Raw genomic sequence first — 17,837 nt, 5'->3', positions numbered from 1 at the left:
GAAGTGAGCAACAATCTCCCACAGTTTGACATCCGGTTTAGCGATTTTAACCCTAAACCCCTGTAGCGCATCCGGCTTGGCAAAAGTCTCGTCAATAAATATCCAGAGTTGTTCAAAGAGCAACAGAAATGATGTGATAAAAACGAGTGTATTTATTGTGACAAGCAACTTTCTTTTTCCAGCGTCGGAGTTTTAATGAGGAAATGTGCAAGCTGCAACAATCAGTCACGTTCTGAACCAGACCTTGCACCCATAATTATATTACAGCAGGGCATTCAAAAATAAGGTGGATAGGACCACAAGTTCATAGCTCAACTGGGGCTCAAGGGGGCTCAATCCACTTCCTTGAAAATGGGAGTGTGTGTGTGTGTGTGTGTGTGTGTGTGTGTGTGTGTGTGTGTGTGTGTGTGTGTGTGTGTGTGTGTGTGTGTGTGTGCGCAGAATCCCGCGGTTTAATTATCCTAAATAAAGGTCTTTAAAATGTAATTTAATAAATGGCCATAAAATGCAACATAACATAATAAGCATTTTATGACGAAAATCATACAACTGGCGCAGACCTGTATAATAGGGAGTGGCCTCGCCCTGATGCATTGCAACTGTGTGTTGGTCCCGGTTGGTCCTCAGATGAGCCGCTGCCTCCACCTGCTGGCTGCCAGACAACAGCAGCACCGACATGAAACCCATCATCAGGCCAGATAGGCTATAATCCTGAGTTTTAGGTTTTTAGATTATTATTATTAGTAGTAGGCCTAGTAGTAGTAGTAGCAGTAGTGAATGTTTCAATGAAATGCCCTTTCCTTTCTTTTCCTTTCTTTTCCTGATTCTGTATAAAGGTATATTATGATTTGTTGTGTAGCCATCTTGGCGATTGTAATTGTGAGATAGTGTCTTGTAAGCCCGTATGGGCTGGGCACCCAGGTGCATGACACTTAAATAAAAATATCAATCAATCAATCAATCAAAAAAGTAGTACTAGTAGTAGTATTTATTTATTTATTTATTTATTTATTTATTTATTTATTTATTTATTTATTTATTTATTTATTTATTATATTGTCGTTTTGTAATTGTTCACTTTAACAGAATGTGTGTGTGTGTGTGTGTGTGTGTGTGTGTGTGTGTGTGTGTGTGTGTGTGTGTGTGTGTGTGTGTGTGTGTGTGTGTCTGTCTGTCTGTCTGTCTGTCTGTCTGTCTGTCTGTCTGTCTGTCTGACTGACTGACTGACTGACTGACTGACTGACTGACTGACTGTTGTCTGGTTAAAGACTGTCCACTGGCCTTAAGTGTGACAAAACAGCAAGCGGATGTTTCAGCTCCGAGGCCGTCTTGTTGGTGGACAGTTGTAAAGTAATTAAAGGAAGAAGAAAAAAACAGACTGCATGACAGGCTTGGAGTTTTATGGAGCTTTCCTGGATTTAGACCTTTCAAGGCATCTGCACACAGCACCGCCCCCCCGCCCCCGTCTGTCTGTCTGTCTGTCTGTCTGTCTGTCTGTTAAACCAGTATTAGGACCATCTAATATCACATATTTGACTGTTTGCCCAAGCCTCATTAGGAATGTTGGGCAACAGCATGCTGTCACTTTCAGCCCTGCCTCTCGTGCTTTGCTCTCTTCACACATTATAAACAGTTAGAGCTGTGATTGGGCTTTATTGCAGCGTGGCATCCAATCTGCTTTAAGGCTTGGCTTGGCCTGAAGGCATTTTATTAGTCATGTTGTCATCCAGACTTTAATCCAATTCAAAATGCCAGTGTTAATTATTTTAATATTGTATTTTTCTGTTGTTTTTATTTGCTCTTTCTTTTATGACTTTGGGTGTATTTTGAGTTTCAACATCTTTGTATGTTGTTCCCCGAAATGTTTTATTTTTTACATTTTATTTGTTCCACGATGCTGCTCCCTTGGCGTCTCCTGGATACATTTCTTTCACTGATGGTGGTGGTTCAATAGTAAAATAAAAATAACATGTTTTATCTGATGCTCTACTCTTTTGTTCACTTGCAGGCACGGATCAGAAAAGGGAAAACGTTATACGGCCCTCATCTCCATTCTCCACATAATATTTTAAAAGATAAATACAACTGCAAATGATGGGAAAAAATAGTTGAACTGGATTTTTAAGGTTTTTGTTTGTGACTGATTTGGGTTATATGAGCCATACAAACCAGGATTTCATATAAAGTAATATGCTTCTGTAGCCTACGTTTTGCAATCCATTGAATGTTTATGATCCTTTTCAACTTCCCCGCTCATTTTTAGTAGGCCTATAAAGTAATATTTTGTAAAATGTTGTAAATATATTTATGAATATAACTTCGCAGATGTCGTGTGCTATACAAACTACTCTTTATTTTGGATACCATATAATATGACGAGGTATTTTATGTGCACAGTGTTGTTTTCACAAATGCATCAAAACATAACGACAACAACAACAACAACATCGACATCGCAAAAACATTAATAACTTAATCTTGCAAATAGGTAGTGAAAGACATTCAGGTCAAGGATAATTCATGCAAGGAACAAATGGCCAATGGCCAATAGGTAGGCTATCTCTGTGCGTCAAATGCGCCAAATACAACATCTAAATTCTGATACTGAATGTCTTCTCACAAACATGAAACACTGAACATCATAGAAAACGATCCAGCAGTTTTTTTTTATACAACACAACACAATACAACAACATATGTAGGTCAGGAATATAAGCACAGAACCCCCATAGGCCCAACTCAACTCAATCAGTCCAAAATAATTAATTGTCTCTCCGACGCTCTTTGTTACCTTTCTTCATCTTCATCCTGCGGTTCTGAAACCAGATTTTGACCTGTCTCTCGGTCAAATTCAGGACTCTCGCTACTTCGTATCTACGGTCCCGGGGGAGGTACATATTAAACAGAAACTCCTTTTCCAGTTCGAGGATTTGGTACTTTGAGTATGGGCAACGTTTTTTTCTGGTGGATTTTGCGTGAAGCCAGTTGGACGATGGGTTATCTGGAAACAAGGGGTCAAAACCATGAGACAGTTCAGCATTGCTCTCAGCTCAGTAGGCCTAGGCTATCATATGACGCACAACAGAACTACTGCAATTTATTCTCCAATTTGGGAAGGACGTAAGATAATAGCCTATCAGGACTATTGGCTCAGAAGATCTTCAAATAACCTTGAAGTGAAGCATTCTTGAAAAAGTGTATATTTTTAGTGAAAGACAGAGGCTGGCCTTGACAATAGCAAAATCTGAGCCTGCCCTGTTCAAAGTGCTGTCCGCAGCTACACAGCGGAGTGCGCCCATCAGCCTACAGAATGTGGATTTGATCTTCCAACACATAAACCCACTGACCGATAGATTTCACGCTCTCAAAGATATTTGCTAAACTGATCATATTTTAGGGCCATTCTCGACTATTGGGCCTCTGATATTCGACACGAATCCTCAATCTCTTACAGTATAACGCCCTCACCACATTGAGAGTCTGCCATAATAATGACAACAATAACATCAAAATGCATCACTTACTTGCATCTATGACCCTCTTGTTTTCCGCTGGCGTGCTCTGCTCGACGGGTTTCGACGTGGATGTGGTCGTATCGCACGCGATCTCTGTGAGGGACGCTCCGTTTTCAATGTCAGACAAAAGAGGTGTGCAGTGCGTCTCCAAAGTTGTACATTCAGCGCTCCCAATCACAGGCTCGGATTTGATATCATAATGCATGGCTGTGGACGGTAATCCCGTTAAACACAAGGACGCAGATACTGGGTCCAACGCCCAGGAGCGCGTAAACATTCCATCTGTGTCTGCGGTGGTGTAATGGTGATGTATATAGGTTGGGGTTGCTGTGTTTGGAGGATGTGCCGAGATGGGACTCCAAGATCCACCAAAAAGAGAGGATTTCGCCTGCAAAGGGCAAGACTCTTGTCCGCCATATTCAGTCAGCATCGCCTGCTCCACCCCTGCAGCTGATGAGTACCTCGGTGCCAGATCTTCCTGCTCGGAAAGAACACGCGAGTCAACATAATAGCTTGTTCCCAACGTCGACATGGCAGGGGGGAAATGCAAAGCGTTACAGTCCTGCAATATTTAGAAAAAACACATTCATTTCATGATTCGCCTGCTGCATGCACCAGGAGCTCAATGCGTCCAGCAAGTTGAACCTTGCCCAAGACTGGATAGGGCGCCCCAAACACGTGACCGTGGGACAGAACAATAAATAATAAATCAGCCTGCATGCTGCTCAACTAAATGGCCACCATTTTCCCCACCATATTTTAATAGCAAATCCCTACGCCTTTATAGGCAGATATTTCGTTTTACAAGCAATAAACGTTATGATTTTTGTCAAGAGATCTTGTGTTAGTGTAATCGAACATACTTGTGATTGGGGGTTTTGCAACAGAGGTAATATCACTTTAAAGCCTATAGTTGTGAAAATACTAAACAACCAATTACTTTTAAAAAGTTGGACATGCATAAAATCCAAATGGGTTCATTTATATATAATAAAAAATAATTATAACTTAGGCTTATGACCCAATAACCCAAAAACTTTGTTTTGGAAAGGAAATGTTTGCTTGCCTAGTGGTTGGTACAGAGGTAATAAAGCCTATATTTGAAAATACTAAACAACTAATTACATTTAAAAAAGTGTTATATACCTAAAATCCCAATGAGTCATTTATATATATATATACAAAATAATAATAAACGTAGGCTTATGACCCAATAAACAGAAAACTTTGTTTTGGAAAGGAAGTGTTTAGTTGCCTTACTTATAGCCTATATTAAGTAAAAAAAAAATGAAAAAATAAAACCGAGATTATAAAAACAAAGAGCAATAAGCTGATTCAAAATGTATTTAAAGGCCTATCAGAGTTCACACTGCCAGAAAGTTGTGAACCAAAAGATGCACATTATTTAGGATGTCTGCAAGTAGGTAGGTCTACTTTAAGGCAATCTAAACGGAAAGTGGGGTGAGGTTATTTGGGTGCTATATAACAGTCCGTTTTATCACGGGCAATCGGGGTTGTTTTTCTTTAGGTTACAGCCTGGCTGTCTCAGCTAAATATCACCAATAAAGCGCATCCTTTGTGTCCTTTCTCCTGGCCAAGCAGACGCATCCGGCATTTACGGCGAGGCGTTGGGACAGACTGCAATGATCATAACCGAGGCCTTGTCTGTCCTTTCCCCCACTCTGCACAAGCCTCATACTTTGTTACGTCTTGTTGTTTAGATATAGTGGCTCAAACGGCTGCTATCCACATCTTTAGACATGCTACATAATTGTTTTACCTTTTCCACCCAAGTTGATGATTTTGACTTTACTTAAGCCCATGCGTAATCGTCATATGGATCTATAGCTTCATATTTTTACAATGGAAACCCATGCGTAAAATGTGTCTGTATAACTTTACGCACAGCAACAAAACTCACGCTATTTCCATTTTCTTTTTTTTAATAAAGCATTTGTGTGCTTGATGCAGTCTGTGTCGACGATGAAATTCATCACTATTTCAACGTAATTCAGTTTTCATGATGCGACGACTTTTACTGAGGTAATCAAGGCAGTTTCGTGTTGTGGGAGAAAACAAATATATAGCCCAACAACATGAGACTACCTAAACCACTCAACAGCCCACGTGACTCTCCTCTTGAGGAATATGCTCAACAAAGTGTTTTAATAGAATGTATTTTTTTAATAAGCCTAACTGTAACAATTTCAGACAACAGCCAAAACATCAGCATTCATCAGACAGATCCCATTCGTGCTGCATCACAGAAATCACAATATCAATATTTACTGCAACAATTTTGGCAGGATTTTGCCACATTTCAAACAGCCACCCCACGGCATATAGGCTAATGAAAATTCATCAATTAAGATTGATTAAATCCTTGGGTTGGGCTGCATGTGGGAATGTGTATTGCCATTTTGGCAATAACAACCCATTCCCAATAAATGCCAAAGAAATCATTGGGCGATATGGTTGAGGTAAGCCTATATACATGTATGTCATAAAGTCACCCAGGCCAGCGTATGAAGGACATCACTCGAGTCTTTATATTGTAATATTTACTTTGGGGACCAATATAATACAAAGGCATTAGCAGCCATATGTTTGTCCAAATATGTAAATGTGCGCAACCCATATTCTTTTTTTTGGATACAATAAAAAAAAGTCTGCAGTTGCAGGGCATGATTTTATTAATTTGACCAGCAAAATGTGCAAATATCAAACCTCTTGGGTTCTTTAGATGTGACATAAAAGCTAACATGAAAAAAACCCAAGGGTTAGTCCAGCATGCAAATTCCAATGGTTCAATCAAGTTGACTATACAATATGTACAAGCCGCTCTGAAACATGGTCACATACTGATTGAACATTTTATACACAATGGATTAACGTTACAAATAGCTAAATATAAATACATATCCACGACAAATAAAATAGATGTGAAAATAAAATGTTCTAAAAGAACAACAATCAATAAGTTAGCAATAGGGTCCTGTTTTCCAGGGACATTCTCACAGTTGGGCTGCTCTGCACATAAGCAGCCTTGCCATGGATGGAGGAGGGCGCCAAACTCCCGCACAGTCTCATGAGAAATTGAAGTTGTTGGAGAGCTCTCGGATCCTATTTTCCCGGCTCATTTTTTTCAGTTTCATCCTCCTGTTTTGGAACCAGATTTTGACTTGCCTGTCAGTGAGGTGCACACCGCGGCTGATCTCCAGGCGACGCTCCCTAGTCAAGTACATGTTGAAGAGAAACTCCTTCTCCAGCTCCAGAGTCTGGTGCTTGGTGTAGGGACAGCGCTTCTTTCGGCCACTCTTAGCTGTGAGCCAAGTAGCCGTGCTTTCCATCTTCCCATCTCCTGCAACGAAAAAAAGTCAGGTATTATAGGCAACAGGTGTGACAAAAATCTAAAATCAATGTTGTTTTCAAGGCTTTCGACATAGCCTCGGCTATATGGGCAAATATGAAAAAGGAATATTGAATCATTTGGTGAACTTATAATTTGTTAAAGTTAAAATTAGCTCATATCCAAAATTAGAGACAATATTAAAAAGATGATCCGTTTCAAATGCCCTCAAGTTTAGTGAATGGAGTGTCACCACAGGCCAGTAACTTTATTTTCCATAATATATCAACTGATTTGTCTTCTATTTATTTGGGAAGTAGGCAGGCAAGTAGGCAGGCGCACAATCAATATGGATATTGCAATTCAACATTTTACCAGAAATTGTCCATTGCCCACTTAAGAAGCCTATAGGCTAAGGCTACCGCAGCAGCCTAAAGCCCATTACATCTTTATTAAGACATAAAAACGTATGCCTAGTCTGCTGAAGTTATGCTATGCATTTTATGGGGGGACCACAGGACAGCGGCGCCTTGGACAGATGGACTGGACTGGTTAGCCTGGCTGTTGTCATGGAATATATATATATATATATATATATATATATATATATATATATATATATATATATATATATATATATATATATATATATATATCAGGATGAATTCCCAGACAGGTTTCTATGTCAAAACCACAACGCCATGCCGCCATACGCTTTAACCGTGGAGTTTATGTGGAGAGCGAGCGTTGCGATAATGGCACAGCAAGCAGCCTTTTGTAAAAACGTTTTATAATGCCGCAGATGGTTCCGATCCTCATTTCTGATTGGCTGCGTCACGTTCGATTCCATTGTAAATAGCCGATAAACACCTGACCGAATAACCGAAAATGTCAATCAAAACAACAACAACATAAAAATCACAGCCTTCTCTGCCCTGAACTCCCTGTCTGCATCCTACACGGCTATTTTCGCACTATACATTTCGAATAGCATATGTCGGCTCTTCACCTTTGACGGGCTTTTCGGGGCATTCTGCTCCGCAAGTCTCTGTGGGTTCAGGGGAGGACGAGCTTTCCGAGGAGAGGCGGCTGTCCTCCTCCTCTGTGGCCGGTACGCATGGCGCAGAGGCGGGCACTCTGGTCGTGGCGCAGGGCGCAGAAGCGGGCGCCTCCTCACGGCTCTCCCTCCGCTCCTGAGCCGGGGGCTGGGAGGAGGTGTCCAGGCGGGCAGGTCGCTGCAGAGTAAAGTGAGTCATATTTGGCTGGACATCGTGATAAAGCCTCGAGGACGCGTATGTCTGAGACAGGCGGAAGTACCCGGGGACAGGCACGGTGCTGCCGGTAACGGGGCATGATGCAGGCGAGTAGGATAGCTCGTCTCCTTTAGGACATTTCTCCGACTCATAAAGGCAATATGCGCTCTCCTCCTTTATACTGGGAGAGAATGAACAGGGAACCATATGCTGCATGCTGGGCTGCTCCACACGGCAAGACCTCGACGTCTCCAGCCACGTTTCCATTCCTTGAACATATGAACCAGAAGACGGGATCACACTTTGGGAACTTGGCTCGTTGCGCTTACCGATACCCGGGAAACAAGAGCCACTGGAGAGTCCATAAGAATACTCCGACGCCGGTGGCAAATACACCCCGTTACTTTGGTAATACGGGACACCAGTCTCGGTTCTCACGTTGATTAGGGAGTCCACGAAAAACGAATTTCCAGCTTGGTTGTTGGGGCATGTCATCGTTGTGGTGTAATATGACGGAGGATGAAGATAGCCCCTTCTGGCTGACATTTCTTGTGCAAAACATTGCTGAATATAATTACTGATACTCACGCTTCTCACTTCAGCCTACAGCCAATTAAAACACCAGACGACGACAGACTCCTCCCAGTCCAAGCAGGCAGTTCCACTGTCATATATTTTGTTTTAGGCTAGTAAGGAGAAAACTATTGGGGGAAAGTGGCGCATCAAAGATTTCCATTTTAGCTGTAATACCATACAAACCTCCCTCGAATCACTAATAGAGTATCACTGCATAAGCCCTAAATTAAACAACGAGCTATCAGCTGCGGAAAGCTGTCCCTCAGTTAGGCTAGCCTACAATGTAGCTATAGCTTTATAGCTAATTTTACAACACTGTAAAAATCAGGGGTTGTTGAGGTGCCTCAGAGTGCATCAAAGATCCCAAAGTCCCTGTAGAGATGTGGTATGGGACTCTTAAACCTGTTTGTTGCTCCGATGAACCTCATGGTATTAGGGCTACTAATTTTAAAAACCCACTTGGACTGTCCAATAGAATAGCACAATGTTTCAGCTTGTATTTTGAAGCTCTTCTAATGTTTTGACCATTGCACCATAAGACGATTACAGTGCAATTTATTTTAGGAGCCATCTTTGTGCGTATTCGTTGAATATTGTTGGTGCAATGCACGATTGCCTCCTTTACTGCAAAGCTATGATTTTGCTGAGTAGCTATTTATAAGGGTGGTGGAACACTGAAAAAATAAGCGCCACACTTGCTGAATATTGCCATTATGAGACATAGTGATTATAATACTGACTGGAATAGATTTATTTCTTTATTTACGCTTTATTCGTCTTGTTGGAAATAATAGAAAGAACCCCATCATAGCTATATGGGTTCTTCTTGACTCGCATTCCGATTGCTTGATTTTTGTATATATATATATATTTTACAATAAATGTGAAAAAATACACACTTCTTCGCACAAAGGAACTTCAGAGTTTTAAGAGTACACGCAAGCCCTCCCTTAATTTCAATAGCATGCCTTGTTTTATAACGACACACGTAGCCTATGTTTGATGCGTAATAAGATAATGCATGTTATTACGCATATAGGCTATATGCATCTATCTATCTATCTATCTATCTATCTATCTATCTATCTTCTATCTATATATCTATCTATCTATCTATCTATATCTGATTACACGAGATTAAAATGCTCATGCATGCTTTTCAAAGTTGTTTACAATTATTCTATTTTTAAACGGGCTGTGTAAAAGTCGCTGCCCTTGAAAATCGTGGAAAAATAGGTTTACGCATTTAAATTAGAAAATTACCGTAAGTTAGTATATGATTCTGCTAACATAAAATACAAATAAAATAAAAATGACATAATTGTTGTTTTGGTGGTTGGATCTTAATAGTTTTACCCAAAATGCCAAAATAAAATTATGTATTTTACCATTGTCTTTTAAAACATGAAGCAAAGGCCCGCACATCTCTTGTACTTATTGGAGGCCTGTAGCCTACTATATCGTGTCTACTGCAAAAATAATAATAATAAACAGCCTGATAATATGACCTTTGTGTAACTTTGTATTGCAAGAGGTGTACCCTGCATGCATGTATCATCATAAAAAGGTGGAATCATCTCCACTCGGGTATCACAGGGCAAACAACCAATAAACACAAATCATTGCATGCTATTACAAATAGCATACTTTCAGTGACGAACCCCCCCCCGTGAAATGACCCTAATATTAATTAATATCCTAAATGGATAGATGTGTGCTTTCTCTCCAATACAACCCTGGCATTTTCTCCAATTTCGATCAAACATAAGAGTTTATGCATAAACATGTATTAGTGCGTCAAACTCCAGTAGCAGCGCTACAGTGAAAAAGAACCATAACCGCTCTCGGATCATTTGCTATGATCTTTCATTGTGGTAAAACACTGCGCAGTGGGTCAGCTATCCAATATTATTCCCGTAAAACTTTGCAGGTTATATGATCTCCTTTTTTTTCTGCTGAAGTGGAAAAAAAATAAAAGTATCCCCCCCCCTCTTCATTTCCTCCTTACTAAAACACTTTCATCAATCCAGAGGGTTCAATAAAATGTTTCTGTGAAAATCGTGAACACCGTTTGATCGTCTCTCTCTCTCTCTCTCTCTCTCTCTCTCTCTCTCTCTCTCTCTGTCACACGCACACACGCGCACACACACACACACACACACACACACACACACACGCACACACACCACACGCACTATTTGGATGCAACAAGGTACATTTAGCCTATAACCAGCATATTTACACGATAGCATATATAGGAGTTGTTGATCCACAGGCCTGAATAGACAAAGAAAAAGTTTATTCCAACGTGTAACTTTCCAGTGCTGCAGGCTTTTGCCAAACAAAACGACCTCCAAACTATCTTTCATGTTAATAAGGCATGTGATTTGTGCTGCTTCTTGCACCTTTTCCAGCAATGCTTTAGCATTTCCACATAAAGTGAGAAATAGCCTGTTCAAATCAGTATTTAGCATACGGGGATACGCTGTAATAATAATAATTCTCTTCACAAAATGCACACCATATTTTGCACCTACCTTAAATCCTGTCGTCCTCTCACATTTTGATGCAAATCTCAATTCACGGCAATGACATTGATCTGAGGAGCGCCACCCAGTGGGGGGAAGAAACCAAAACACAGTGACTGGCTGTGACAGCAGACTGGCTAGCAAATGCAGAATATTCCTATCGCGGTAAGACGCTGAAACAAATGACGCCGGAAAGGTCCGTGAACACAAGCTTTCAATGCTCAGCCGTTGTTTTTCAGCCCCTTAGTCACAGTTAATAACCTTGGTCTCAGACGCTTTATTGCACTACACTCCAAATGCTCCAGACGAATACGCGTTTTATGGCCAAGTTGCTGGAGCAACTGGGAGGATGTGCAGCAATCAAAGCGGAATTCCTGTGAGCCTCACAGGATGCACGTTATAAGGAAGGCATCACTGCCCTTATTAGCTTATGGCAGGCCATTTAACTCGTTTTCAGCGGCCTGGAATCAGGGCTTTAGTGGAGGCTAAACCCACCTAAACCTCGTTTTTTTTAATAAACTTTTTTATTTGCGGACTGGCCTATGCAGTTTATCCACCCTTTTTTGTTTGACACAAATGTGCATTACCTAAATCCATAGTAGACTTTTAGAATATAATAGTAAGGAGCATTTCATTGGTGCAAGTTATTTAAACTTGTCGTCTTTCGAGGGAGAAAAAAGTAAAAATGACAAAGCCATATCGCTGAAGATATTGTGAATCTGTGATCTGCGAGAATATAATGTGTGAAGCTTTGTATGATTGTTTTGTTTCCCAATGATCACTTTTCACGTTTTATTATAGGCTATGCCGTAATGGAGCAATGCAGGCTGCATTTCAATAGCCTAAATAACAAATAGTTTCTCACAATAACCAGTCTATAGCACAATGAGACTTGACAAATTCTTTTAAATTGGCTGTTTGTTAGAATTTAGACTCAAAACAAGTGTCAAGGTTGTTTCAGTAATCCTAACATGCATGTTAGGTCAGACATCACCCTGTCCTTGCCCCAGAAATGAATGTCGCATTTGTAATGGATATCAAATAATAACTGCAGCAGATCCGATTTCCAGCCATTGGGAATAAAAAGCAACAGGCCAACACATCATACACCTGATATCCTAAGATCCACGTGCTGGCATATAAAACAAAATGTGGGATTATATTTCAAATGGGTTTTGCCCTTTTATCAAAGGTTTTGCCCTCTGGTTGGAGTTAGAAAATAATCCAATTTAACGGCCAAGAGCTCAGTGTAAATTGTTTGCGCTGAATGTGAAGCGCAGATGTTATTTAGCCTTGGATTTCTGTCTTGCCATGCCAATGCATGATGAGTGACTCGCTGTCACAGTATAATTTCACTAATTCCAGTTTACGCAGCATAGACCTGTAATTTTAGGGCAGTTGTTCAGCTTGATACAAACCGCCAACAACAGCAGCATGAGGTCTGACAGTAATTCGAAAACACACAAGACATTTTTAAGACATTCGAGCTGTATTTGTACAATAAAGTTAAAGCCTTATAGGAGACGAAGGGATAACAGTATTTTACTGTCGTGATTTCTGGCCACAAAGGTTGCTTGCGTAAATTTGATGCGTATTTTCCATTTTGAGGAAAATGGATATTGCATCAAAAAAATATATGCAGGTGCATCGTAGTATAGCTAATAGCTTACATAATAGGTAGGCCTAGCTTGTTTTCCACGTCTATCACAACACAAACCACATAGGCCATCCTTAAAATCGGGGGTTGATTAATGTTGATTGGTCGGGCGAGTATAATAATAATAATAAAAATAATAATAATAACCAAATGCGTTTAATGACAAAACAGTCCATAAATAGTAATATTGTATGAAGTCTGAAATGTGAAACATTATAAAACTTGACATCTCATCCATGTGAGCCTCAGGTAACGTATACAGGCTTAGCCTGCTGCGTGTCAGTGATGTCTTTGTTCAGTCTTTACAGCAGGGGGTTGGTGGTGTAGTACTGTAAACGGTCTCTGTTCAGTTTCTTCTCCTTCATCCTCCTGTTCTGAAACCAGATTTTGACCTGTCGGTCTGTGAGGTTGAGCATCCTGGAGAGCTGCAGACGCTTCTCCTTGTTGATGTAGACGCTGAAAAAGAATTCCCTCTCCAGTTCCCTTATTTGATATTTTGAATACGGGCATCTTTTCTTGCGCGTCCTTTGGCCACCTGGAACAGGTAAAGGTGAAAGTCAGTTGACATTCAGATTCAGATTCAGACTATTCCCCATTAAATAGCATAAAATGGAAATTTTTCTTTACTTAGTTTAGTTTATACAGTCAATGGTTAGGCCTAATGGCGTCAGTTATATGCAACAATATCAAATCAATAGGCGGGCTTCTTGTTCTGTGAGCAGTGTGGCCTGCAGCTTATACCTGGGAGTTCAAGTCTTCCTTCCTCTACCACTGGAGGCCTGGAGGACCAGGCAATGCGTTTGGTAAACACAAACTGGACTTGGTAGTGAAAACATGTCGGCGGGTAGGATTGCATGGAGGCCGTTTGATGGCTTGATATCGGCTTAACCATCGCCAGCACATATTTATTTTAAGAGTGAGGGTGTGGGCCTATAGTCAGTATCATGTAGCTGATACGCTTATGGTCCGCTTTTGATTTCACTGTGGATTATGAGATGTTGTTTTAGTGTTAGTGACGCGAATTCTTCAAATCTTTCATGGAAATAAATTGTTACATTTAAGTCCTTGCAAATCCAATGACCCCCCTCCTCCCCGCAATTATAAGTAACGAGCAGGGCTCCAATCTAATTATAGTCCAAAGTCTGTGGTTAAATACCTGAATACCTAGGCTATAGCCTATAGCGTACAGCTATAATAAAGCAAATTATGAATAGAAAAAGAAATTCAGCCCTACATATTCAATATGAACATGATCAGATTTCATTGCACAAACAACAACAACAACAACAACAACAATATAGCTTCAAATCAGAGATTAAAAACGTTTAAATACTCCCATAGCATAATTTGGCATAATAGCCTAAATTAAATTATGTTATTTCAACAAAGATATGCAAAGGAAGGACATCTTGTTTGAAATCTTGGACGGCAAAGTCTTCACGGCCAATTTCAATCCCAAGCACGTGATCTTGTCGTTTATAACATAGTTTTGTTATAGGGTAAATCTGCAGGCCCTCCATAAACCTTACGTGCTTATAAAACAGCATATAAAAAGCTTTAACAGCGACGCGTTAGATTTTTCCTCCTTCTTGAGTGTGTGTGCGCGCAGGCTATACTTACTGCTGTTTTTGCTGTGTTTGTGCTCAGTGTCACCGGGGGAGGACTTGGGGCTGCAGCTGTCCGCCGTGTCCGAGACGGGTTGCGGGGCTTGGGGGCCCGGGGCTGGGCTTGTTTTGGAGCAGGCGAGTCTGTCCTGCACCGTGTCTGTCGGCGCGCTCTCTGCATAGGCCGAGTCGAAAAACTGGTCAAAGGCTTGCGGCAGCACCCCGTTCCTGCCGACGCTGCCATGATAGAAGCCGGCAGACGGCGCATTGGAACCGGGGTGGCTCACGCTGCTGGGGCTGTTTTTCACCAACCTCTCACTCCCATGCAGCGAGCTCGGGCTCGTCCAGCCGTCCCGGTGCACCAGGTCCTCGGTATAGCAGTGCGAAAGGCTCCCCCTGTGGTGCCATTTACTGGAGGCATCGATGCCATAGTCTCTGAAAGCGACATCTCTCACGGACGGGACCTGTGGCAGAGTTGAGGACTGGTAAGAATATGTCATAGGACAAGAGGACTGACTCTGGTGGGTTAAATAATGGGGGAGACTGGAAAAGTCGGTTCCGGACACGTAGTAAGTGCAGCTCGGCAAATACATATTAGCCCCGGGGATCCGCTCATCAAAATCCATATTCTGCTATTGCCGCTGCCCTATAATCCTCGCATAGTTCCTCCGCGGCGCTGCGCTCCAGTCACTTTGAGGCAGATTGGTGGAGCAGAAATCCTTAGACGTACAAGCTGACGTGGGGAACTGGGGATCCATCTGTATCCATTCCTGAGGGCCAAAGCCATGTGACCACTGGCACAAAATGACAGATACGCCTCAACTGATGTGTGTAGGCTACGAGTCAACGAGTTTATAAAGTAGACCTGCTATATTGGAAAGGAAACCTACTGATGAGACGAAGATGACTACATGGATTATACATAAAGGCTTCATTTTCACTGAGAGAGCTAGTTTAAGGTATAGACTGTACTTTTTTTAAGTATAGATTGGTTGAGCTATTATAGGCTACCGTCATTTAAACTCACTCAACCAAAATAGGCAAACACAACAAAATATATTTACATTTTCCGTTGTTTCTTCAAACAAGATACTCGTCGTTTGCATTAAAGTTCATTATAAACCTAAACCTCACCCCTAAACCTCATTTCGCAGATATAGAAAGTAATAAAGTATGGCCTAATAGACAAGCTATACGTGGCACATGACTGAATCAGTTTTGAAGTGGCAACACAGCCTGAGACTGCACTGCGCAAGCTATAAAGCACAAAGATAGACTGAATAGCATTTATATGCATGCACACTGCCCGTCAATTTAGTCGAGCTATTTATTTTAATGGATGTAAACGTTATTTAACCATTTGATTAGCCTATCATTGCGTGTTCCTAATGGTGTGTGTATATGAATTCGTCGCGTCTCTGTGAATTTAATATAGCCTCGCTCTTGCTATATATAGACTAATGTGTTCCACAACTGACGGAGCATGCAGTGCGAGTCATGCTGCACTTTCGGCAGGCATCAGTCCAGTTTGGCACCAGTCCAGTTTGGCACCCGGGGACAAAAACACAATAGGCCAATGAAAGGCTTGGTTACAACCCTGGTTATCTTTACAGTTGGCTGCGTGACTGAGCCAACATGCACCCTGGACCATTTTCAGGTCAGAGGAGAGTGTGCAGGCTCTTCGGCCGCTTGGATTCTGTCAGTTATATGCCCAAAATAGTGTCCAAATGCTTATTGTTTTTTCCTGGCACGAAAATTAAAAAATGATCAACCTAAACCCTTTAAACAGGCCTGCTAGCTACGTGTGCTTGCAGCGAACCTGCATATTCCACTTCTGCTTTAGACAGGAGGTTTGAAGCCTAAATGGAAAGGAAGTTAACGCTGTCCTATAGTTACGCAGTGATGACAGAGCCTGTGTTTAATGTTTAATGCAAACATATATTGGAATTGTTTATAGTGTGGTCACAATATAGGCTATTAATGATCAAGGTATTCCTGAATATAACCAAGAAGAGCCCATTCTTCACTATCGTATCTGAGCCTGCATGCTCTCTGTTTGTTCAAAGCTTTGGACACGGGCTCCCTGCTTCCCTCGCACCAATCTGTTTTCATTTGTCATCACTTGTGCGCTAAGTGGGCGCGGTGAAACATTTCACTAATCTAGCCGTGCAGTCCATGTTGGAATTTAGTTCCAAATCAGTTTCGGTATATAGGCTAATCTGCCCAGGGGTTTGTTTCCCAGCTAACCGACCGATGGAGAAGAGAGGCGTGGATCAAACTTTCAGCTACATGGTATTATGGTATTACATTATTCACATCTGAAACACTTCACTGACGTTGCATTTGATAGGCTAGTCAGTGATAGCCTATCCCTGATCAATTTAGTGATATCGGTGTTAACTGAAACAATAAACTTGACTGTGACTCCTGTTTGTTCATTGTTTTTTGAAGTAGCCCATTCGAGTATAGGCCATTCTGATAGGCCAACTTCATCAACTTGAGTGAACGATTGATTATGATATGATTGGATGATCGAGCTAGTCAGCTTCATATGCCGAGGCAGCGGGAGGGGCCTGTTGCTCAGATTACAACATATTTCTCAAATAGCATAAGTAAGAAGCATATGTCGGTTGCCAGCAAGGTAAAACTGAGCAGGTGCATTAATCTATAGGCCTATGACAGTTTTCATTAGAATCGAGCAGCTAATAAGAAGTGATGTAGAGGTAAATAATAAAAAAGGAGGACACTTTTGACCTTCATAAGGCATAAATCAATTATATTTTAAGAAAAGTATTAATTTATGCTTTCCCCCTTGACTGGGCCTCTCTTCACGTCTTCCATCAGTTTGATAGTTGATAGGAGCTGGTTGTTCCCTGAATTTCACATAATAAAGATTTATGTCGGCCTAAAAAGGTGGGTAAACTGATCCGCTGCATCCCTTAATAAATCATTCATCCAAGCTAAAGTTAAATTTCAGGTATACTGATATGGAAATGTGGCTAATTGGTAATTGGTATTGTGTGGTAATGTGGTAATTTGGAGGATCCATATCGAGCAAATGAAAGTCATGTGTGTTAGAGTTTCTTATCTATATGCATAGGTCCCTTCAAAATAAATGTGCAGGTTTATGTGAATTGCAAGGTTATAACTGCGGGTAGAAATTAAGGCTGTTTGTCTTCAGCGGTAAATCATGCTTTTCAAATATGATTTCCCGCAACATTTCCTTCGACAAAGGCTAAATGACTGTCCCAAAAAGCTGCTGCCTTTCGCGACATTGCTGCACAAGGGGCCATTTCTTCGGGGGGATGGGGGGGTCCCAGAGGAAATTAAACTGTGTGACATGAAAATAGTTTAA

At 41.2% G+C, this 17,837-nt stretch overlaps 3 protein-coding genes across 3 annotated transcripts; all 3 read right to left on the bottom strand.

The window, feature by feature from the left end:
• Positions 1-2,762: 2,762 nt before the first annotated feature.
• On the bottom strand, positions 2,763-4,047 carry hoxa9b (homeobox A9b; the record flags this gene model as incomplete). Its single annotated transcript, XM_083649119.1, has 2 exons — positions 2,763-3,001; positions 3,525-4,047. 2 exons carry the CDS (start codon positions 4,045-4,047, stop codon positions 2,763-2,765), a joined length of 762 nt encoding a protein of 253 aa, XP_083505245.1.
• A 2,554-nt stretch (positions 4,048-6,601) lies between these two features.
• On the bottom strand, positions 6,602-8,663 carry hoxa10b (homeobox A10b; the record flags this gene model as incomplete). Its single annotated transcript, XM_083638094.1, has 2 exons — positions 6,602-6,876; positions 7,874-8,663. 2 exons carry the CDS (start codon positions 8,661-8,663, stop codon positions 6,602-6,604), a joined length of 1,065 nt encoding a protein of 354 aa, XP_083494220.1.
• Positions 8,664-13,180: 4,517 nt separating this feature from the next.
• hoxa11b (homeobox A11b) lies at positions 13,181-15,219 on the bottom strand (the record flags this gene model as incomplete). Its single annotated transcript, XM_083635672.1, has 2 exons — positions 14,499-15,219; positions 13,181-13,413 (listed from the first exon to the last, which is right to left on the bottom strand). The coding sequence occupies exons 1-2, from the start codon at positions 15,106-15,108 to the stop codon at positions 13,181-13,183; spliced, it is 843 nt and encodes a 280-aa protein (XP_083491798.1). The 5' UTR covers positions 15,109-15,219.
• Between the last annotated feature and the right edge of the window lie 2,618 nt (positions 15,220-17,837).

Source organism: Poromitra crassiceps (assembly GCF_964638095.1).
Source record: "Poromitra crassiceps genome assembly, chromosome: 1".
In the NCBI taxonomy this organism is placed as follows: domain Eukaryota; kingdom Metazoa; phylum Chordata; class Actinopteri; order Beryciformes; family Melamphaidae; genus Poromitra; species Poromitra crassiceps.
Note: the sequence above shows the minus strand (reverse complement) of the source record. Positions and strands in the feature narration are given on the sequence as shown.